This window comes from Eubalaena glacialis, chromosome 15 (genome assembly GCF_028564815.1).
Source record: "Eubalaena glacialis isolate mEubGla1 chromosome 15, mEubGla1.1.hap2.+ XY, whole genome shotgun sequence".
NCBI classification, from domain to species: domain Eukaryota; kingdom Metazoa; phylum Chordata; class Mammalia; order Artiodactyla; family Balaenidae; genus Eubalaena; species Eubalaena glacialis.
In genome coordinates, this window is record NC_083730.1 from 72,106,485 (window position 1) to 72,131,226 (window position 24,742).

Consider the following 24,742-nt stretch of genomic DNA (forward strand, 5'->3'; position numbering starts at 1 on the left):
CTGTTTTTCCCGGTGTAAATTGTCAGGAACCTACAAATAAAGGTAATCTATGGCTTCAAGTCTGCATTTGGGAAACTAAGGATTATTATAACATGCTTCCAGTTTCTAGGACAGCTGTTAATATTAATAGGGTGTCTCTGATTACAATATTGATCAGATCTTACACGCCTGTAGTGTTTTACAGTTTTACAAAGCGTTATAACATGAATATTTCTTGCGATACTCAATGGAGTCTTTTATGTAAACCAAAGAATGTAAGGCTCAGAAAGGACTAATAATTTGTCTAAAGTCACAATACTTGATGTTAATTTTTTTTTTTTTTAATAAATTTATTTATTTATTTATTTTTGGCTGTGTTGGGTCTTAGTTGCTGCGCACGGGCTTTTCTCTAGTTGCAGTGAGCAGGGGCTACTCTTCCTTGCGGTGCGCAGGCTTCTCATTACGGTGGCTTCTCTTGTTGCAGAGCACAGGCTCTAGGTGCGCAGGCTTCAGTAGTTGTGGCTCGTGGGCTCTAGAGCGCAGGCTCAGTAGTTGTGATGCATGGGCTTAGTTGCTCCGCGGCATGTGGGATTTTCCCAAACCAGGGCTCGAACCCGTGTCCCCTGCATTGGCAGGCGGATTCTCAACCACTGCGCCACCAGGGAAGCCCGATGTAAATCCTTTTTTAAATGGAGTTTGTAGCCCACTTCTTGATGGACAGGATTTGAAGCAGAATGGAGCTGCAGAATGGAGCATGGGTGAGAACCCTAGTGTCTGGATTGCATAATTTAGCACTTGCACTTGCCCTCACTGTGAGAGGGGTCTCTGGGTACCACACACTACCTTTCACTAAATTCCAGGTTCATTTGTATGGTCACATCAGTCCAAACTTTTCAGTAAATCATCCTGGTTCCTTCCATTATATTCCATTTCTTTTCTTCCACAACCTTTCTGAGACAGATAGGAAATGTAAAAGTATGGTGGGGAAAGTGAATTGAGCTCATGAACACATGGGATGTAATTATGCACAAATGTATTCATTACAGTATTTCAGCTGTTCAACTGATATAGACAGTTCATTCCAAAGCATAAAGAAACAATTACCCTTAAAGCATAAATACAAATATTAATCACATGGTTCAGTTAACAAGAACCATATTTCTTAGTAGGAGTTTAGGTTATTTTTGAATCAGAAATATAGGCTGGTTTTTTTGGCCCAGTCATGTGACACACCAAACCATCTTGCAACATCTTAAGCCACCTGTTGGATTTTATATTGACAATTTGGTGTTTGAAATGTGTTCTTATTAAAAATGACTTTGGGAGAGAATGGTATGTAATTCCCCAATCTTGCAGGGCTGGCCAGCAGATTCCTAGTGTTCAGAGAGAGAAAAGACTGGTGGGAGAGGAGGCTTGTTGTTTCCTATTGCTCTTTGATGCTAATTAGGGGCAGAGTGCCAAAAGGCAACTAAGAAGTTGGGTATATGTAAAGTATAGGTAGAGTGGCAAGAGTTGAGGCTGGAGAGGTCTGCTGGGGGTCAGATCATAAAGGGTCTTAACTTTATCTTGTGGGGGTTGCAGAGCCAGTGAAGGGTTTATATTTTAGACAGATCCTTTGGTGGCTGTGTGAAGGACAGATTAGAGTAAGACCAGTTTGGAAACAGGGAGTCCTGTTAGAAGGCTGTGGTGGTCATCTGGCTGAGACTATGGGGTTCCCAACTTGGGCAGTGGTCAGCTGGATGGGAGGAGACTAACTTTAAAATAATCCAGGGAAAAAAAATACCCAGGAGGTAAAAGTTGATATAAATGGTACTGTCCTTTGCATGTCCCCCTTTCTGGGGGGCTTATCCTTTTACAAATGGGTATTTTCTCTCACTCAATGTCAATTTTGAGATGTATCGTGTTGTACGTGTCGATGTAGCTCATTGATTCTAACTGCTGTATGGTAGCCATTGATGAATAAGCCTAATTTATTTTTCTATCCTCCTGAGGAGGAGGTAGGTTTAGTTTCTGCTGTTTCCCTATTATAAGCAGCGCTTTACTGAGAACTCTTTTATATGCTTCCTTGTGTACATGTGCAAAAGCTTTTTCCCCTTAAGGTAGATTTCTAGAAGTAGCATTGCAGATATATCCCTGAATATAAAGATCTCTTAAGTTTCTAAGAAAAAAGCAGAAAAGTGGGAGCAAAGGGTATGAATAACAGGCAATTTATAGACTATGAGAAGAATCTGTAAATACAAAAAGATGCTCAATCTTATTAGTAATCAAGAAAAAGAAGAATTAAAGCAACAATAAGGAAACATTTCAAACCCATGAGATTGGCAAGGATTAATATAGGATGGATAAAGAACAAGGTCCTACTGAATAGCACAGGGAACTATATTCAATATCCTGTGACAAACCATAATGGAAAAGAATATGAAAAAGAATATACATATATGTATAACTGAGTCACTTTGCTGTACAGAAGAAATTGACACAACATTGTAAATCAACTATACCTCAATTAAAAAAAAAAAAAGTAAAATAAATAAATAAATTGAATAGAAGCTCTGAGCTCATTTCCATGCAGGAAGAGACTGTGAATTGGCATAAGCTCTGTGGGGTGATGGGTATGGTAGGGGCCTGTCAATGAGGAGACACCCCCTCCCCGAGTCCCCGAAATCCCACTCCTAGGCCGCCACTCTAGAGGAAATCCTGCATAGTGCACCCTTTTCACTTAAAACTGTCAGAAGAGGGTTCTTAAAGTACTCAGTTTTTTAAACTATTGAACTGTATTTCATAGAACAGAGGGGCTGTGGTTTATTTAAATATCTTTTTTTGTTGTTTTGTTTTTTGTTTTTGTTTTCTTTTTTTTAATTGAAGTATGGTTAATTTACAATGTTGTGTTGGTTTCAAGTGTCCAGCAAAGTGATTCAGTTATACATATATGTATATATTCTTTTTCAGATTCTTTTCCATTATAGGTTATTACAAGATATTGAGTATAGTTTCCTGTGCTATACAGTAGGTCCTTGTTGTTTATTTAAATATATCTTTATTGGTAGATACTTAGGCTTGTTTTTCTTTCTATTACTTTTCTACTTAAATGGGTGCAGTGAACATCCTTGAGTACGCCTGTTTGGGCACATACGAACAATATTTGTCTATGATAGATATCAAGAAATGGCATAAATGGGTTGAAGGATAGGAACATTTAAAATTTAAATAATGCTAAGTGAAAGAAGCAGACAGGAAAGGCCACATATTGTATGATTCCATTTGTATGAAATGTCCAGATGAGGCAAATTCATGGAGACAGAAGGTAGGTTGAGTGGTTGTCAGGTGACAGGAGGAGGAAATTAGGACTTACTGCTAATGGGTAAGGGATTTCTTTTTGAGGTGATGGAAATATTCTGGAATTAGACAGTGGTGATGGTTGTACAACATTTTGAATGTACTAAAAACCACTGAATTATATGCTTAAAATTGTGAATTTTATGTATGTAAATTTTATCTCAAAAAAAATTTAAATAGTTATGACCAAATTGCTCTCCAAAAGTTCCTAATTTAACTTCTACCAATAGTGGTGAGAATATCTGTTTTTCCATATCCTCATCAACAGTGGTTGCTATCAGCCTTTTAAATTTTTGCTAATTTGACAAAAAAGTAGATTTTTTAAAAGTTTTCATTTCCTTGATTACCACTGGGGCATCATTTTCATAGACTTATTGGCCATTTGTATTTCTTTCCTCTGTGAATCAAGTGTTTATGACTTGCCTGTTTTTTCCACTTTATTGTTTGTCTTTTTCTAATTGAGTTATAGGAACTCTATATATTATGAATATTAATCTTTTATCTTTTTTTTACATGTCAATCCTTTTCATGTTTTGAGTGACTTTTGGAATGACTTCACCAACTTAATATACACATGTTCTTCTATATTTTATTCTGGTGTTTTTATGGATTTTCATTTATAGGTTTAAGTCTTTAATCCATCTGGAATTTAGTGACTGGTGTGCAGTTGGGATCTAACTGTTTATTCTATATATGTATTGATTAGACCTTTATGTTTTGTGAAATCCTATTCAGAGCATTTGGTCTAATTTTTCATACATATAAGCAGAGGAAAGTATTTGTCTCTGTTTAAGAAGTGACTCTGAGAGCCCTTTAAAAGGTGAACTCCCTTCTTGAATTTAAATTCAATTGGTTTATATCAGGGGTGGATCCAGGTTTTGTGGGCCCTGAAGCTTATATAATTTAGGGTGTTCTTTTAATGCAAGAACACCAAATTATGAATATAAAATTAGGTACAGGCCCATGCAGGTGCAGAGACCTGAAACCCAAGCCTCATTAGCTTCCCAGCAAATTCACTCCTGCTTATGTTATTGTGACGCCTCTGTACATAAAATGAGGAGGAACAGCCATCTCCATCCATGGAGTGGTCTGACTTTCTTTTATATTCACCAGCCACCACAACTTGAGGATTTTCTTCTTCTTTTGTTTTTTAAAAAGACATTTAAGAGCAGACACATACCTCAAGGTGGCTTTAATGTTATAAGTGGAATTAGTCCAGTGGAGAAGTTCCTTCAGCAGTGTCTTTGCCACCTCCCCAGTGCTCAGATGTAGCATTTGATCAATGGAGTAGCTGGGAGCTCAGTATGACAATGTGGATCATTAATCTTGCAAGCGTTTGGAGCCTGAATTTACAGCTTTCACTTTGCATATCTGCTTGCAAAAGCACTAGAGTTTGGTCAGCACTGTTGAGAGTTTTGCAAGTACAACTCACAGGGCTTTCTTTATCATCCTCCCCCTTTAAGAATCTGACAGGCAAAGAGTAACCAGTGTCATCATAAATAATGCAGCTGATGACAATAATACCTGACTCATTATGAGCTGGGCACCGTGCAAAATGCTTACCTGACTGTCTTCATCCTCGTCACCCCCCAGGAGGCAGGCACTGTTCTGACCCTTGCTTTCCAGATGGGGAAGCTGAGGTTTAGAGAGAGGGTGCCTCACTCGGGGCCTCAGGGGATGCTGCAGAGCCACCTCCCCTTCAAAATCCTCCAAGACAAATGCTCTCGTTTGACAAATTAGGAAACAGACTTGGAGAGGTGACATGACCTGAGTTTTTAATCTTTTGACATCAGGTTGTATTGAATGCTGTGTGTTAATCATAGTTTTAAAATTTTTATGGGTCGGGACATCCCTGGTGGTCCAGTGGTTAAGACTCCACGATCCCAATGCAGGGGGCAAGGGTTTGATCCCTGGTTAGGGAACTAAGATCCTGCATGCCTTATGGTGCAGCCAAAAAAATTAAAAAAAAAAAAAAATTTCTGGGTATTTCATTTAATCCCCACAAGAATCCTATAAGATAAATACTGTTCTTATTCCCATTTTACAGATGAGAAAACTGAGACACAAAATTTCTAAGGTCACAGCTAATAAGTGAAGGAGCTGGAATTGAACTTTAAGCAGCCTGCCTCCCGTACCCCCTCCCCCTCCCCCCCAATTTCAGGCTCCTACCTGCACTCTCCGCAGAAAGTACTGTTAAAGCTCATACAGTTCCTGACTTATTACACCCCCCTGGCCTTTCAGAGATCCAGAGAAACCAGTTTCCTTCATTTTTTTTTTTTTTTAATTTTTTTGGCCGCACCGAACAGCATGCGGGAGCTTAGTTCCCCAACCAGGAATCAAACCCATGCCCCCATGAAAGTGTGTAGTCTTAACCACTGGACCACCAGGGAAGTCCCTCCTTCAAGTTTTTTAAATGAAGAAATGCATAGACATGGTTAAGTATTTAAGTTTGACCAGTTAATTTTTTAAACTGAAAAAACAATGCAATACAATTCTGTTATTTGCAAGGTAATTATGAGATTCATAAGAGATATTAATCCTCGGGGCTTTTATAGAAGGGTAGTATGGGAAGAAGTCATGATTTATAGTTGATGATGAACATCTCTTCAATCTCATGAGTGTCTGTTGGAAAACTCACCAGAAATCTAACTTAAGGTTCTTTGGGAATGAGGGTGGGCCATGTCCTCACCCGATTTGGTGGGATGTAGAGCCAACAGCCTTGTGCCGGACCTTTCTTTTGTTTTTCCAGTGTTGGTGGCAAAAAGGATAAATGTTTATAGAAGATAATACTAAAATACTGAGCTTTGTTGTTTTGGGTCAAAAGAAAAGCCACTGAATGCTGATTGACAAGAGACAGGCTTTGATCTTCTATATATTTTATGGTTAGTTTCTTTTAAAAAATTCCTTCATTTCTGATTATTTCCTGGTCAGACTAACTTTCTAGGAAAGAAAGGGGTATTTGTTTGTTTGTTTGTTTTTTTATAAATTTATCCATCCTATTTATTTTTGGCTGTGTTGGGTCTTCATTGCTGCGCGCAGGCCCTCCCTAGTTGCAGCGAGGTGCGCGGGTTTCTCATTGCGGTGGCCTTCCCGCTGCAGAGCAGGGAGGGGTATTTGTTTTGAAATCAGAAAATAAACTTCAAGTTATTGTCCCTGGTGAGTACATTAAAATGCAGGCCCCAGAGTGATTTGCTCTGCAGCTTCAGGAAAATCTGTTAACATTTTACTCATTTCTTTGTACGATAGAAATGACAGTGTTGGCATCAGATTTTTCCAAAGCATTTTTCAGAGCCTTGATTGAAAGGTATTAAAAATATTGCCGGCATTATCCCCAGCTCCCACCTATCAGTTGGCTCCAATTACCAGCCACTTACAAGCATTTATAGGTAAGACTCTTATCACTGGTTGCTAATCACAACTTACACAGTTGTGTTTTGTTGTCTCCTTTCAAAAGCTGTTTTGGTAGTGACGGCTTCCTTCAGGAGTTAGAAAACTCGGCCACATTTCTCTACAAATGTCACATTCTTATTAGCATGTCACCCATCCATCCCTTACGGGATTATGCGACTCTGTTCACAGATATAATCAGTTTTGTATTTTCATCCAAGGATAACAAACTAGCAAGGTTGCAATCTTGACTTGTCATCAGAATTAAATTGCTCCCTGGAGCTGGGAGGGACAGAGGCTGAGTCGACCTGTTCAGAAACGCAGTTGTCTTTAGAATCTCAATCCCACGCTCTCCTTTTCCTCTCCTTCCAGTACGGTGACTACGACCCCTCTGTTCACAAGCGGGGATTTTTGGCCCAAGAGGAATTGCTTCCAAAAAGGGTAAGAAGTCAAATTCCCTGTTTGGGAAGACATAACCAAAGGACCGGAAGGAATATTGGACGTAGGTGGCAAGAACATTTTTATAAATGTTTTGTAATCAATCTCAAGTAATGATCTCTGTTAAGGACATTAAAAAGCAAAGGTTCGTGGGATTCGTTTGGGGTTGCCAGGATAGGCATGGCCTGCGGATGGTCCTTTCTTTAAAGGTGGGGGAGCATCAGTGATTCCTAGGGAGGGGTGTGGAGCAGCCTGAGTTCAGCCTGGGGAAATGAGCTGTTTGCAGCTGCGCGGGGCGGGGCGGATAGACAGGATGAGTCGGGGGTGGGCATTATAGCTTTTAATCCTTGGTGGTGTTCATCTTGTTCATTAGCCTCAGAAGCAGGCCTTCCCTGCCTTTTGCTGCTTCTGATTTTATAGCTCCACTGCCCTGTCATGTGTGATAAAGGTCTGCTCCTCACCTTCCCCTGACTTTACCTGCTCCTCTGATGGTTTCTGCAGAGGCAAAGGCAGCAGCACGTACAGCCTGGCCCGCGGCCGGCCCGAAATTAGTGAGCTCTGCTCCTGAGCAAGGTCCTCCCTCTGGGCTCTATGGCCCAGGAAAGAGGGGTGCTGCCAGGCGAGGGGTGCCCTGCAGCCTGAGAAATGGTGCAGCTTTCCGAGTTGTGACTCAGGTTGAATGGTGCTTATTTACACACCCACCTCTGCATGTGACTGGCTCCCTGTATGTGGCTTTTTAAAAATAGCTTTGCTGTTTTGTAAAAATGATGCATAATTATAAAAATACCAAACAATACCAGAACTTTCTTTGTGTGTGGGTTTTTTATTTTGCTCTCTTTTTTGCTAGGTAATAAATCTGTATCAAATGACTCCAGAAATGTGGGAGGAAAGAATCACAGCCTGGTACGCAGAGCACCGAGGCCGAGCCAGGTGAGGCTGCTTCATCACTGATTTATATTACCTTACGGGCCTTTTTTCTTTTTTAAGGAACTACAAAACTGGGATGTGTTTGTTGAACAAAATGCAGTACCGAAGTATATAGGAAAAAAAGGGAGAGCTGGCAGCAGTGCTGGTCTTCAGTATTGTGTGTGTCCTTTTCTGGTGCATGGGGGCGTGGGTACTTACTGCCTGTCAGGATGTACAGACCTACTGCATTCAGTGCTAATTTATGTTCATTTTAAGAATTCTGTTGAGTCCCTCCCATCAGGAAACTTGCACAAACCTCTTAGATAGCCTCATCCACCAGAGGGCAGACAGCAGAAGCAAGAAGAACTACAATTCTGCAGCCTGTGGAAGGAAAACCACATTCACAGAAAGATAGACAAAATGATAAGGCAGAGGACTATGTACCAGATGAAGGAACAACATAAAACCCCCGAAAAACAACTAAATGAAGTGGAGATAGGCAACTTTCCAGAAAAAGAATTCAGAATAATGATAGTGAAGATGATCCAGGACCTCGGAAAAAGAATGGAGGCAAAGATCAAGAAGATGCAAGAAATGTTTAACAAAGACCTAGAAGAATTAAAGAACAAACATCTAGATGAGTTAAAGAACAAAGAGAGATGAATACAATAACTGAAATGAAAAATACACTAGAAGGGGGGCTTTCCTGGTGGCGCAGTGGTTGAGAATCTGCCTGCCAATGCAGGGGACGTGGGTTCGAGCCCTGGTCTGGGAAGATCCCACATGCCGCGGAGCAACTAGGCCCGTGAGCCACAACTACTGAGCCTGCGCATCTGGAGCCTGTGCTCCGCAACAAGAAAAAGGCCGCGATAGTGAGAGGCCCGCGCACCGCGATGAAGAGTGGCCCCCACTTGCCGCAACTAGAGAAAGCCCTCGCACAGAAACGAAGACCCAACACAGCAAAAATAATTAAAAAAAAAAAAAAAAAAAAAGTAGCTGATTATTCTAAAAAAAAAAAAAAAAAAATACACTAGAAGGAATCAATAGCAGAATAACGGAGGCAGAAGAATGGATAAGTGACCTGGTAGACAGAATGGTGGAATTCACTGCCGTGGAACAGAATAAAGAAAAAAGAATGAAAAGAAATAAAGACAAGGCTTCCCTGGTGGCGCAGTGGTTAAGAATCCACCTGCCAATGCAGGGGACACGGGTTCGAGCCCTGGTCTGCGAAGATCCCACATGCCGCAGAGCAACTAAGCCCATGCACCACAACTACTGAGCCTGCGCTCTAGAGCCCACGAGCCACAACTACTGAAGGCTGCGCTCTACAACAAGAGAAGCCACAGCAATGAGAAGCCCGCGCACCGCAACGAAGAGTAGCCCCCGCTCACTGCAACTAGAGAAAGCCCATGTGCAGCAACAAAGATCCAATGCAGCCAAAAGTAAATAAATAAAATAAATAAATAAATAATTTTTAAAAAAAGAAAGAAATGAAGACAGCCTAAGAGACCTCTGGGACAACATTAAACGCAACAACATTCGCATTATAGGGGTCCCAGAAGGAGAAGAGAGAGTGAAAGGACCCGAGAAAATATTTGAAGAGATTATAGTCAAAAACTTCCCTAACATGGGAAAGGAAATAGCCACCAAAGTCGAGGAAGCGCAGAGAGTCCCATACAGGATAAACCCAAGGAGAAACATGCCAAGACACATAGTAATCAAATTGACAAAAATTAAAGACAAAGAAAAATTATTGAAAGCAACAAGGGAAAAACGACAAATAACATACAAGGGAACTCGCATAAGGCTAACAGCTGATTTCTCAGCAGAAACTCTACAAGCCAGAAGGGAGTGGCACAATATATTTAAAATGATAAAAGGGAAGAACCTACAACCAAGATTACTCTACCCGGCAAGGATCTCGTTCAGATTTGACGGAGAAATCAAAAGCTTTACAGACAAGCAAAAGCTAAGAGAATTCAGCACCACCAAACCAGCTCTACAACAAATGCTAAAGGAAATTCTCTAAGTGGGAAACACAAGAGAAGAAAAGGACCTACAAAAACAAACCCATAACAATTAAGAAAATGGTACTAGGAACATACATATCGATAATTACCTTAAATGTGAATGGATTAAATGCTCCAACCAAAAGACACAGGCTCGCTGAATGGATACCAAAACAAGACCCATATATATACTGTCTACAAGAGACCCACTTCAGACCTAGGGACACATACAGACTGAAAGGGAGGGGATGGAAAAAGATATTCCATGCAAATGGAAATCAATAGAAAGCTGGAGTAGCAATACTCATATCAGATAAAATAGACTTTAAAATAAAGAATGTTACAAGAGACAAGGAAGGACACTACATAATGATCAAGGGATCAATCCAAGAAGAAGATATAACAATTACAAATATATATGCACCCAACATAGGAGCACCTCGATACATAAGGCAACTACTAACAGCTATAAAAGAGGAAATCGACAGTAACACAATAATAGTGGGGGACTTTAACACCTCACTTACACCAATGGACAGATCATCCAGACAGAAAAGTAATAAGGAAACACAAGCTTTAAATGACACAATAGACCAGATAGATTTAATTGATATTTATAGGACATTCCATCCAAAAACAGCAGATTACACTTTCTTCTCAAGTGTGCTTGGAACATTCTCCAGGATAGATCACATCTTGGGTCACAAATCAAGCCTTGGTAAATTTAAGAAAATTGAAATCATATCAAGCATCTTTTCTGACCACAACGCTATGAGATTAGAAATCAATTACAGGGGAAAAAACACAAACACATGGAGGCTAAACAATACGTTACTAAATAACCAAGAGATCACTTAAGAAATCAAAGAAGAAATCAAAAAATACCTAGAGACAAATTACAATGAAAACACGATGATCCAAAACCTATGGGACGCAGCAAAAGCAGTTCTAAGGGGGAAGTTTATAGCAATACAAGCCTACCTCAAGAAACAAGAAACATCTCAAATAAACAATCTAACCTTACACCTAAAGCAATTAGAGAAAGAAGAACAAACAAAACCCAAAGTTAGTAGAAGGAAAGAAATCATAAAGAACAGAGCAGAAATAAATGAAATAGAAACAAAGAAAACAATAGCAAAGATCAATAAAACTTAAAGCTGGTTCTTTGAGAAGATAAACAAAATTGGTAAACCTTTAACCAGACTCATCAAGAAAAACAGGAAGAGGACTCAAATCAATAAAATTAGAAATGAAAAAGGAGAAGTTAAAACAGACACCGCAGATATACAAAGCATCCTAAGAGACTACTACAAGCAACTCTATGCCAATAAAATGGACAACCTGGAAGAAATGGACAAATTCTTAAAAAGGTATAAGCTTCCAAGACTGAAGCGGGAAGAAATAGAAAATATGAACAGACCAATCACAAGTAATGAAATTGGAACTGCGATTAAAAATCTTCCAACAAACAAAAGTCCAGGACCAGATGGCTTCACAGGTGAATTCTATCAAACATTTAGAGAAGAGCTAACACCCATCCTTCTCAAACTCTTCCAAAAAATTGCAGAGGAAGGAACACTCCCAAACTCATTCTATGAGGCCACCATCACCCTGATACCAAAACCAGACAAAGATATTACAAAAAAAGAAAATTACAGACCAATATCACTGATGAATATAGATGCAAAAATCCTCAACAAAATACTAGCAAACAGAATCCAACAACACATTAAAAGGATCATACACCATGATCAAGTGGGATTTATCCCAGGGATGCAAGGATTTTTCAATATACACAAATCAATCAATGTGATACACCATATTAACAAATTGAAGAAGAAAAACCATATGATCATCTCAATAGATGCAGGAAAAGCTTTTGACAAAATTCAACACCCATTTATGATAAAAACTCTCCAGAAAGTGGGCATAGAGGGAACCTACTTCAACATAATAAAGGCCATATACGACAAACCCACAGCAAACATCATTCTCAATAGTGAAAAACTGAAAGCATTTTCTCTAAGATCAGGAACAAGGCAAGGATATCCACTCTTGCCACTGTTATTCAGCATAGTTTTGGAAGTCCTAGCCACGACAATCAGAGAAGAAAAAGAAATAAAAGGAATACAAACTAGAAAAGAAGAAGTAAAACTGTCACTGTTTGCAGATGACATGACACTATACATAGAGAATCCTAAAGATGCCACCAGAAAACTACTAGAGCTAATCAATGAATCTGGTAAATTTGCAGGATACAAAATTAATGCACAGATATCTCTTGCATTCCTATACACTAACAACGAAAGATCAGAAAGAGAAATTAAAGAAAGAATCCCATTCACCACTGCAACAAAAAGAATAAAATACCTAGGAATAAACCTACCTAAGGAGGTAAAGACCTGTACTCAGAAAACTATAAGACACTGATGAAAGAAATCAAAGATGACACAGACAGATGGAGAGATGTACAATGTTCTTGGATTGGAAGAATCAATATTGTGAAAATGTCTATACTACCCAAAGCAATCTACAGATTCAATGCAATCCCTATCAAATTACCAGTGGCATTTTTTAGAGAACTAGAACAAAAAATCTTAAAATTTGTATGGAGACACAAAAGACCCCAAATAGCCAAAGCAGTCTTGAGGGGAAAAAACGGAGCTGGAAGAATCAGACTCCCTGACTTCAGACTGTACTACAAAGGTACAGTAATCAAGACAATATGGTACTGGCACAAAAACAGAAATATAGATCAATGGAACAGGATAGAAAGCCCAGAGATAAACCCACGCACCTATGGTCAACTAATCTATGACAAAGGAGGCAAGGATATACAATGGGGAAAAGACAGTCTCCTCAATAAGTGGTGCTGAGAGAAAACTGGACAGCTACATGTAAAAGAATGAAATTAGAACACTCCCTAACACCATATACAAAAATAAACTCAAAATGGATTAGAGACCTAAATGTTAAGACCGGACACTGTAAAACTCTTAGAGGAAAACATAGGAAGAACACTCTTTGACATAAATCACAGCAAGATATTTTTGATCCACCTCCTAGAGTAATGGAAATAAAAACAAAAATAAACAAATGGGACCTAATGAAAGTTAAAAGCTTTTGCCAAGCAAAGGAAACTATAAACAAGACAAAAAGACAACCCTCAGAATGGAGAAAATATTTGCAAACGAATCAACGGACAAAGGATTAATCTCCAAGATATATAAACAGCTCATTCAGCTCAATATTAAAAAAACAAACAACCCAATCAAAAATGGGCAGAAGGCCTAAATAGACATTTCTCCAAAGAAGAGATATAGATGGTTAAGAAGCACATGAAAAGCTGCTCAACATCACTAATTATTAGAGAAATGCAAATCAAAACTACAATGAGGTATCACCTCACACCAGTTAGAATGGGCATCATCAGAAAAATCTATAAACAACAAATGCTGGAGAGGGTGTGGAGGAAAGGGAACCCTCTTGCACTGTTGGTGGGAATGTAAATTGATACAGCCGCTATGGAGAACAGTATGGAGGTTCCTTAAAAAACTAAAAATAGAATTATCATATGACCCAGCAATCCCACTACTGGGCATATACCCAGAGAAAACCATAATTCAAAAAGACACATGCAGGGACTTCCCTGTTGGCTCAGTGGTTAATCTGCCTGCCAATGCAGGGGACACGGGTTCAATTCCTGGTCCAAGAAGGTCCCACATGCCGCGGAGCAACTAAGCCTGTGCGCCACAACTGCTGAGTCCAAGCTCTAGAGCCCACAAGCCACAACTACTGAGCCCGCGTGCCACAACTACTGAAGCCCGTGCGCCTGGAGCCCATGCTCCGCAACAAGAGAAGCCACCCTAATGAGATGCCTGTGCACTGCAATGAAGAGTAGCCCCCGCTCACCGCAACTAGAGAAAGCCCGCACGCAGCAAGGAGGACCCAACGCAGCCAAAAAATAAAATAAGTAAATAAATAAATAAAAATTAAAAAAAAAAAAAAGACACATTCACCCCAATGTTCATTGCAGCACTATTTACTATAGCCAGGTCATGGAAGCAACCTAAATGCCCATCGACAGATGAATGGATAAAGAAGATGTGGTACATATATACAATGGAATATTAGCCATAAAAAGGAACGAAATGGGGTCATTTGTAGAGACCTGGATGGATCTAGAGATTGTCATACAGAGGGAAGTAAGTCAGAAAGAGAAAAACAAATATCGTATATTAACGCATATATGTGGAACCTAGAAAAATGGTACAGATGAACCAGTTTGCAGGGCAGAAATAGAGACACAGATGTAGAGAACAAATGTATGGACACCAAGGGGGGAAAGTGGCGGGGGCGTGGTGGTGGGATGAATTGGGAGTTTGGGATTGACATACATTCACTAATATGTATAAAATAACTAATAAGAACCTGCTGTATAAAAAAATAAAATAAAATTCAAAAAGAAAAGTTCTATTATATGCATATCCCATAGCTTTTGCGTCCATTCCTCTATTGATGGTATTTGGAGTAGCTATAGGTCTTTCACTTTTACAGAATGTTCTGCAGTGTACAATCTGATATCATTATGTAATTGTATGAGTAGTTCTGAGGATAGATCCTTTAGAGGAGTTGCTGAGGCAAAGGATGTGAGCATTTTGCGTCTTGACAGGTGCCTCCAAATTGCCCTCCGACAAGGTTGTACCTATTTACAAGCCCATCGGCAGTGTGTGAAAGTGTTCCCCGCCCCCATTCTCTCCCCAACACTGGTTTTTAACCAATCTAATTTTTGTGATCTAAAAGATGAAATTTTGTATCTTAAGTATTAATTAGCATTTCCCCGATCACTTTAGGAATTGATCATCTTTTCATTAGCCTTTAATATTTGTTTTCTCTTCTTCAAATCAACTTCCTATCACATGTTGTTTTTAACTCTTAAAAAAGTATACCGAAAAGTGGACAAGTCGTAAATATACCACTTGATGGATTCTTGCAAAGTGAAAACACCAGGTAATACCAGGTGACAAGAAAGCACGTGCCCCCGATCACTCCTCCCCAGAGGTAACCACTCTTCTAAATCCAACTCCATGGATTAGTGTTGCCTGTTTTAAACATTGTATAAGTACAATCAGACAGTTTCTGTTATTTGTGCCTCACTTCTTTTATGCAGCATGATATTGTGAGATTTGGGTTTGTGGCTTGTAACGGTGGTTTTTTCCGTTTTCATTGCTGTGTAGAATTCCGCTGTATTCATAGACCACACATTATTTATCCATTCCACTATTGATGGACATTTAGGTTGTCCCGTTGTCCCCTGGTTTTTGCTGTTACAAATAACATCAAACAATTTTCCAAAGCAATTGTATCAATTTACATCAACAACGTGTGTGATATCGAGTTGCTCCACCTGCTTGCCACTGCTCCTCCTCTCAGGTTGAATTTTTAAAATTCATTTGAGACCATTTTGAGATGGGAGAGAAGGAAGAAGGCAAGGTCATAGGGAGACTTGAGTTAAGATATTTCAACACTGTACCTATCTGGGAGTTTTCTGCAAGTCATTGCTACTTCAAGAGCTTCCTTTAAGTCTGACTCACAACTTAGAAGTGGGTGACCAGGCTTGGGTTTGACAGCCTGGATAGCTCTTGCCCTAACCTCCCGCAACATCCAAAGGATTAAAATCAGAAAGGTGCCTTAACCTCCAATAACACCCAAAGGAATAAAATCAGAAAGGCAGCTCTCAGGTAGCTTGCAGAGAGAGATACATCATTACCAAAACCTTCTAGGTGAAGAAAGTACGCAATTAGATAAAGCAACAGCTTACGTAAAATTCAAACATCCAAATCCATTTGAGGGAGCAGATGTACCACGTGCTTGTCTTGAATTACTCAAGCCGGGTGTCACTATTTACCAAGGGTAAAGCGTGAAATTGAAGCCAAGAGACACTGTAATGAATCTATTCTCTTGTTTTCACGGGGATGGGAAATTCTGCTTCACCTCTGTGTGGTGTGGTTAACAGACTTGGGACCGGGCAGAGCTTGGCGGGTAGCTGCCTGGCTCGCGTCTTCCCGCAGGTTCGAAGCTCAGCTCGATGTGCGCCGCCCTCCAGATTTCTCATTTCCGCGCCAGTGACGGTGTCTCTCATTCTCCTCGCAGGGACGAAGCTGAAATGGAATATCTGAAGATAGCTCAGGACCTGGAGATGTACGGTGTGAACTACTTTACAATCCGGGTGTGTGGAAGCCTCTGCGAGTTTCCGGTGTGTGGGTGGAGCCTGAATGAGGGCAGACTGTTAAAATGGGTCCCTCCCCATCCCAGGGCAGTCGACACTTCGACAGTTCAGTGGGGAACAGGGGAAGAGGAAGGGGAGGGTCTAAGAGCCTCATTTTCTATATTGGGACTTAAGTTAGATCCTAGGTAATTAAGTATCAGTGGAGCCCGGGAGGGCCTGGTCCTGCCTGGGCAGAAACCTGTCTGAATGCTCTGGTGTAACATTTGATTATCTCTGGCTCTGTGAGATCCGGGTCCACAGGGAACACCTGTAAATATTTTCCTCCCCCAGGACACAAGGAGAGTAAAGCTGCTTTTACAGATTACTGATTTGTTTGGGTGGGGACTCTCCCTGGCAGGCTAATTGATTTTCTATGCAGACCATTAATAGTCCGCTGTCCTCTGGGAACCCGCTGCTCCTGCACCGGAGAAGCGTTTGTTTTCAGCCCCTGTCCGGCCTTTCAAGCATCTTTCTCCTGAGGCTCTGCTGCTGGACGCAGCTCCTCCCAAAGGAGTTCATGCGATTTGCTGAAGTATTTCATTGCCGGTTCCAAACTGTAGATGAGTAGACAGTAAAACAGCCATCATTATAGTTAAGGCTTGCTTTCCTTTTCAGGGTTTCGATAAATTTTGTATTAAATTTAGGTAAATTGAAACACATTTAAAATAACCTAGGGATAGCTTTCTACTTTGTTTTCTAAATACATATTTTTAATGGATCATTTGCATAAAATAAGGCACACTGACAAATTATGTCATTTTTGTATAGTATACAAATGCCTAAAAGATTTTCCCTAATAACGCCAAAGGTTGTTTTCTAAAGTTTTATTAATTTGTATTTGCTAATTGTTTGGTTTCTTTAAGGTCAGACTCATTTGACACATTTCTGTGGTTTTGTCCATATGAATCCTCTTGCCCCACCACCTACATTCTAGAAAACTAGTGTTTTATAACCCTTCAAAAACAGCTTCTTATAAGGGAATATTTCTACAGCAGTCAGACTAAATTATACTATTTTGTGCGTGTGTGTCTTGTATTGCGCGATAGATGAGGCTAATGGATATTTTAGTGTCTTTGTGTTAAAGTTCCTGAAATTTCACCATCACCTAAGGAAGACGTGTGCTTAAAACAATTTAAAAGGGGCTGCTTGAGTCCCCACTTCTCTGTTTATTCTCTAGAACAGTTGGAGCCTCATGATAGGAGGCAGAGGGTGCAATCCATTTTTTTAAAAAACTTAAGCTAGAAACATAATGAAACGTCTTGTTTTCTAAAACGTACTATAGATTTTTAAAGCACAAAGCCTCACTTGTGTTAACACAGTGGTTTTAAGAGCTCTGCAGACGAGCAGACGACTCTCCCTCATGGTTTGGTGATCACATGTGACTTCAGGTGTCAGCTGGAGTAGAAGATTTATCTCAGAGTGCTCACTCCTCCTCCTGATGCCTGCTGTTAGCCTTGTACTTCTCATCACAGTCCCCGCACCTTCTCAGTTTGCAGACCTTTTTTCCTGCCCTGGAGTCTTGGGTCCGTTCCTTGTTGTCAGCAAGGGGTCAGGTGTGGGGAGATTCCCCCCACTGCCGTACGAGGACCAGACTGCAGCACAGGGGGATGGGCCTGCAGCCCGAAGAGGTGGCCTCCAGGTGCACACTGGTCAGTGACATGGGGGCCCAGGGCGCTTGCCCTATGGGTGCCCTGGCTGCTGGCCGGACTGCCGTCAGAGGTACAGCCTGCGTACAGTCTATCAATTAAATTTTTACACTGCTTTATTAGGGTACAATTTATATATAATTCATTTTGATATATTTTTCCGATATTTTGTAGTAAAAAATTTCCAACGTGCAGGAAAGTTGGAAGACTTTTACAGTGCATACCTATGTATACCCACAGCCTGGATTCTACAGTTAACACTTTATACTTGCTTTATCACATTGAAACTACATTTTAATGTAAAATAAGGCCATCTGATCCCAGCACTTAGAGTTTTCTTTCTGGTAGTACAATAACCTTTTCTTTTAACATAAGAGGTGTTTAATCCTACAAGTTTTTATTCTACATCTATGAAAAGCCAGTTATTTAATTAGCGGTAACAATGTTTCGATTACCTCTACTTTAGCCATGGAGCCAGTGACAGGAGCCCCCAGTGATCCTCCCGTGGGACACATGACTCACAAGAATGGTATCATTTTGCCTCCACCTGCCCCAGTTCAGGAAGCTGGAGGCCCCCTGGGTTCTAAGACATCAGTGACTTCTGTTGGGACCTGTTGAAACTTGTCACATGTAACAGTCTATGCCAGGTTCTTTGGGAAGTTGAATAAAATCTTGAGCCTCAGCTGGAGCTGACGGTGGCTGTTCTTTGTCAAATCTACAGAATAAAAAGGGCACAGAGCTGCTGCTCGGAGTGGATGCTTTGGGGCTTCACATTTATGACCCTGAGAACAGACTGACCCCCAAGATCTCCTTCCCTTGGAACGAAATCCGAAACATCTCGTACAGCGACAAGGAGGTAGGACCCGTCTGCACTGTAGATGCCCTGGCGGCCCAGCAGGTTTTTCCCCATCTCTCCTCCTTCTGGAGTGGCCCCAGCCAGACTGCTCCTTGTTAGCAGCAAGATCCTTTAATTCCCAGGCTTTGGGTTTTTGCTTGTTGATTTTTGTAGTATTTACAGAACAGTACTGGCATCCTATTTTCAAACAGCATCACTAAACCCCTCTGCTGACTAATGAGAGGCTGGGAAGCTCAACTGTCAGGACTAAACCCCGGAGAACAGTAAACAAACCAGAAAGTAACCCTTTCTTATTACTTGGCTTTCTATTTCTGGTGAGAATTCTCTTTGTTTTTTTTTTTTAAATAAATTTATGTATTTTATTTATTTTTATTTTTGGCCGTGTGGGTCTTAGTTGCTGTGCGCGGGCTTTCTCTAGTTGCAGCGAGAGGGGGCTACTGTTCGTTGCGGTGCGCAGGCTTCTCATTGCGGTGGCTTCTCCTGTTGTGGAGCACAGGCTCTAGGCGCACGGGCTTCAGTAGTTGTGGCACGTGGGCTCAGTAGTTGTGGCTTGCGGACTCCAGAGCGCAGGCTCAGTAGCTGTGGCACACGGGCTTAGTTGCTCTGCGGCATGTGGGATCTTCCCGGACCAGGGATCAAACCCGTGTTGCCTGCATTGGCAGGCGGATTCTTAACCACTGCGCCACCAGGGAAGCCCCTCTCTTTGTATTTTAAGTGTGGTGTATATTAAACCCTCTCTCTGTGTCCAGTGCTTGATTCATGGGATGCAGAGATATGTGTGTGTGTATGTATATATATATATATATATATATATATATATATATATATATATATATACATACACACACACACACACCTCTCCATAACATGTATGTGAATGTATATGTATTTTATATATATATATAGTATATATAATATATACATATCAGCAGTGATATAAAGAAGGATATCAGGCCAACTTGCTTACAAGAATTAAAGAAAAATTAAGTTTGAATAACTCAAATGAGCACTCTAACTTAGAATTCAAATATTACTATATAGGATTGTGACTTTTCCCTAATGCTGTAATCCTATATTCATTCATTCATTCTTTGTTAATTTTTTAAATTAATTTTTATTGGAGTATAGTTGCTTTACAATGTTGTGTTAGTTTCTGCTGTACAGCAAAGTGAATCAGTTAAACATATACATATATCCACTCTTTTTTAGATTCTTTTCCCATATAGGTCATTACAGAGTATTGAGTAGAGTTCCCTGTGCTATACAGTAGGTTCTTATTAGTTATCTATTTTATATATAGTAGTGTGTATATGTCAGTCCCAGTCTCCCAATTTATCCCCTCCCCCACCCTTTCCCCCTTGGTAACCACATTCATTGTTAATTTTAAGGGGGTTTTTGAGCATCTCCTTTGCGTTAGGTTTTGTGGGAGAAACAAAGATGTAGAGAATGCAGTCTCAGCCCTCAGGGAAGTTATAGTCAAGTAGTGACTCAACTGCCGTGATACATAACCTCAGTGTGAGCGGCTGGTGACAGAGGTGGTGATGATATGGTACTTTTCAGCCTGCCAGCAGCTTTGCCCTGGCTCTGATTCAGTCTTCACAAGAACACTGCTGTGAGAGTAGGGGCTGTGTTCTGGTTGCTCTGTGTCACCTCAGGAAGCGGAGATGCAGAGGGATCAGGTGACCTGTGTCTGGTGAGAGGAATAGCAGAAGCCACATCCCCTGAGTTTCCAGGGAAGCACAGAGGACGGGCCCTGAGACTCACTGCACCGGGCTGAGGAAGGCAGGCCCGGGCATGGAGTGAGTAACAGAGATGGCCCACGTGGCTGCCTGCAGAGCCCCCACCCCGTGCAGGTTTCCTGCTTTCTCTTTCCTCGTGTAGCAACTCGAGGAAAGGAGCACCAGGCCCCTGGTTGCCAGTATGTGGTTGAGATCTACTCGGCCATGCTTGATGAGACAGATTGAGCTTCTTAATTCAAAACGTTTTGGCTTCTCAGATTTTTGTAAGTAGCCCAGGAGATGAGCATTTAGGTATTTCTCTTTTAAAGCACTTAAACTGAAAGTTCTACGTGACTTAAAGCAGTAGGTGTGCTGGTAGTTTTTCATCTCTAATTTCATAAAGTCTATTTACTGCACATCCACAACTTCGCATGCTAAAGGCTCCCAAAACACTCATCCTTCATGGAAGCCAAGGAGTGAAGTCTCCCCTACTGCGATGGCTCGACACAGTAAACTAATATTCCCTCTCCCGGGGCAAGGCGCCCCCGAGTTCCGTCACGTCAGTAACTCGCACAGTGCAAGGGCCCCAAGCTGACTTGACATGATGAGAAGTAGTCTTGGTCGTTATATACAACGACCGTGCTGTCACAACAGAAGTGCTGGTTTATTTTAAGTGAGCCATTGATTCTGTGTGCATGCCCTGGCATGGCACAGAGCCTGTGGTTTCCCCACTCCTTGAGGTTTCCCACTGACAGCTCTGGGCTTTGATAGCAAGGCCAAAAATAAGCTCACAAAATTCATAAATAGCAGCCTACACAAGAGCAATACTGCTTCTAAGTTCACTTGACCAAAAGCGAAACAAAGGACCATTTTTCTGTCCTCTGTGTGCTAAGCCCTTGTTGGACAATATAGCATGTGAAAGAAATACCCAAGAATAGATCTTCTTAAACGATTTCATCTGCTTAGCAAGTCTTTCTTGGGAGTGGATATTCATGTTTAAAGTGCATCTTTGTCTATGACATAAATCGCAGCAAGATCCTTTTTGACCCACCTCCTAGAGAAATGGAAATAAAAACAAAAATAAACAAATGGGGCCTAATGAAACTTAAAAGCTTTTGCCAAGCAAAAGAAAACATAAGACGAAAAGACAACCCTCAGAATGGGAGAAAATATTTGCAAATGAAGCAACTGACAAAGGATTAATCTCCAAAATTTACAAGCAGCTCAGTATCAAAAAAACAAACAACCCAATCCAAAAATGGGCAGAAGACCTAAATAGACATTTCTCCAAAGAAGATATACACATTGCCAACAAACACATGAAAGGATGCTCAACATCACTAATCATTAGAGAAATGCAAATCAAAACTACAATGAGGTATCACCTCACACCAGTTAGAATGGCCATCATCAAAAAATCTACAAACAATAAATGCTGGAGAGGGTGTGGAGGAAAGGGAACCCTCTTGCACTGTTGGTGGGAATGTAAATTGATACAGCCACTATGGAGAACAGTATGGAGGTTCCTTAAAAAACTAAAAATAGAACTACCATACGACCCAGCAATCCCACTACTGGGCATATACACTGAGAAAACCATAATTCAAAGAGTCATGTGCCACAATGTTCATTGCAGCTCTATTTACAATAGCCAGGACGTGGAAGCAACCGAAGTGTCCATCGACAGATGAATGGATAAAGAAGATGTGGCACATATATACAATGGAATATTACTCAGCCATAAAAAGAAACGAAATTGAGTTATTTGTAGTGTGGTAGATGGACCTAGAGTCTGTCATACAGAGTGAAGTAAGTCAGAAAGAGAAAAACAAATACCATATGCTAACACATATATATGGAATCTAAAAAAGAAAAAAAAAAAAGGTTCTGAAGAGCCTAGGGGCAGGACAGGAATAAAGACGCAGACGTAAAGAATGGACTTGAGGACACGGGGAGGGGGAAGGGTAAGCTGGGACGAAGTGAGAGAGTGGCATGGACATATATACACTACCAAATGTAAAATAGATAGCTAGTGGGAAGCAGCTGCATAGCACAGGGAGATCAGCTCGGTGCTTTGTGACCACCTAGAGGGGTGGGATAGGGAAGGTGGGAGGGAGACGCAAGAGGGAGGAGATATGGGGATATATGTATATGTATAGCTGATTCACTTTGTTATAAAGCAGAAACTAACACACCATTGTAAAGCAATTATACTCCAATAAAGATGTTAAAAATAAAAAAATAAAATAAAAAAAATAAAGTGCATCTTTGAAATCTAAAATCTGTCCAGTCTCATCAGGAATGAATGAGAACAACAGTTGCCGTTTTTTCTTTATATTTGACCCTGCCTGGTAGTCTGGCCCTGGGTTCTCCTACTGAGCTACCCACCCACCCACCCACCCATCCGTAGCATTCCTCTTTCTCTCCCCTTTGATTTTTGTAGTATTTTCCTTTTCTACTACAGTCCATTCTTTGTCACTCTTTAACCGTATTCTTTCTATTAACAGCTTTCATCAAACCATCCCCATGTTTGGAAATCTGGGGTGACGCCCTGTATGCTGTCACGTCAAATCTAAGCCCTTCTGACTGCCCATCCCCAGCCTACCTCACCAGCCCCCACTCCTGCCTTCCTCCCAGTCTAAACCCATGGTTTTATCTTAGTCATCAAAGAGTTAATAATGCCACACACAGACACACACACACACACACACACACACACACACACAAACGCTAACACTGCTCATTTCCCCATCTCTGCCTTATCTCTATTGCTTGCCCTGTCCAGAATGCCCCTCCATCCTACCTTTTAGCTTCTCTGTCATATTCTTTGTCTAAGACCAGCTTATGTCCATCCTACCCTGAGGATTTGTGATTTGTGCCACCCAATGAGGCACTAACACGTGATGTAATCTCTTGAGTAGTTGACTCTTGTTGGTCTAGTTCCAGCCAGGTGGTGAGCCTCCTGTAGGCAGGGCTGCCTCTGCGGTGGCCCTCCCAGTGTTGGCCTCAAGGTTGGGCCTGTCAAGGGTTTGTATTTCAGATTTCCAAGCCTAAGATGGTGCCGAGAACCCAGCTTCCAGGATCCTGAACTTCCTGGGCACCATGAAGCCAGGACAAGGCATGGCCTCGTGCTGGATCTTTGCCTGGGGGTTTGCTGCTTTTGTGGAATTTCCCAGTTGGTGACAATGTTCTAGGCTATCAGACTGAAACTGTTTTCTGCTTTTTCCTTTCAGTTTACTATTAAGCCATTGGATAAGAAAATTGATGTCTTCAAATTTAACTCCTCAAAGCTTCGTGTTAATAAGCTGGTAAGTTGAGATCCTGGTTTTTGTTACACACTGTAGCTTTTCTGTGAAATTGAAAGCCCTTTTTGAACCAGTATCAGAGTGACATGTTGTGAGGTGTAGAATGATCACTCACTTGGTACGTGCTTCTCTGATCAGCCTTGAAAGATTTCTCTTTAGCTTAACCTAAAGAGTCAAACCTACATTTTGTGATGAGGAATTTCTAAAAGTTATTTTTATTGAAGTACTTCATACATATGAAAGGATATGTATAATGTATACATGGGCTATAAAGAACAACAGAAATAAACAGCTACTTACCCACCACCAAGCTTTAAGAAATAGCACACTCCCAACACTGTGGAACCGCCCCCGCATTAGCACCTTGCTGTCCCCCCTCTCCCCGAGGGTGACCACCATTCTCAGCTGTGTGCTTAATATCCCCCTGCTTTTCATCAGAACTTTAGTTCGTAAACGGCAAGTTATGTATGTTTTTGAAATTTATATATGTGCTATCAACTGTGTTCTTCTGTCACATGCCTTTTTTACACATTATTTTTTGAGATTTATCTATGTTGATGCTCAAAGATATGGTCCTTTCATTTCACTGCTGTATAGTATTCCATTATATATTCTGTTAAAAAAAAAAATATATATATATATATATTTTTTGTTCTCCATTCTCCTGTTAATGGACAATTAAGTGCTTTCTGCGTCTTGTATCTGCCCACTGGTGCGCGTGGGCAATCGCTTCCCTGGAGTCTAGAGAGTGTCTTCACATAGCCCTGCATGTGGTATATGTCCAAATTCAAGGTTATGTCACGTTGTTTTCCAAAGAAGGTGAATTAATGTACAGATCCAACAACCCTGGGTGAGACTTCCTTTTGCCTTATATCCTATATCCTCAGCAATTGT

The 24,742-nt window shown here is 40.9% G+C and overlaps 1 protein-coding gene across 5 annotated transcripts in view; it reads left to right on the plus strand.

Moving 5' to 3' along the window:
* Window positions 1-24,742, plus strand: part of NF2 (NF2, moesin-ezrin-radixin like (MERLIN) tumor suppressor) — an 86,161-nt gene that overhangs the window by 38,687 nt on the left and 22,732 nt on the right. For 3 of the 5 annotated variants that reach the window (XM_061170309.1, XM_061170308.1, XM_061170310.1), the window contains exons 5-9: window positions 7,075-7,143; window positions 7,988-8,070; window positions 16,209-16,284; window positions 18,691-18,825; window positions 23,777-23,851. In XM_061170309.1, coding sequence (XP_061026292.1) covers window positions 7,075-7,143; window positions 7,988-8,070; window positions 16,209-16,284; window positions 18,691-18,825; window positions 23,777-23,851 — 438 coding nt within the window. Of the gene's footprint in view, window positions 1-7,074; window positions 7,144-7,987; window positions 8,071-16,208; window positions 16,312-18,690; window positions 18,826-23,776; window positions 23,852-24,742 lie in introns of all 5 variants that reach the window. The other 2 variants (XM_061170307.1, XM_061170306.1) reach the window with 1 other exon arrangement.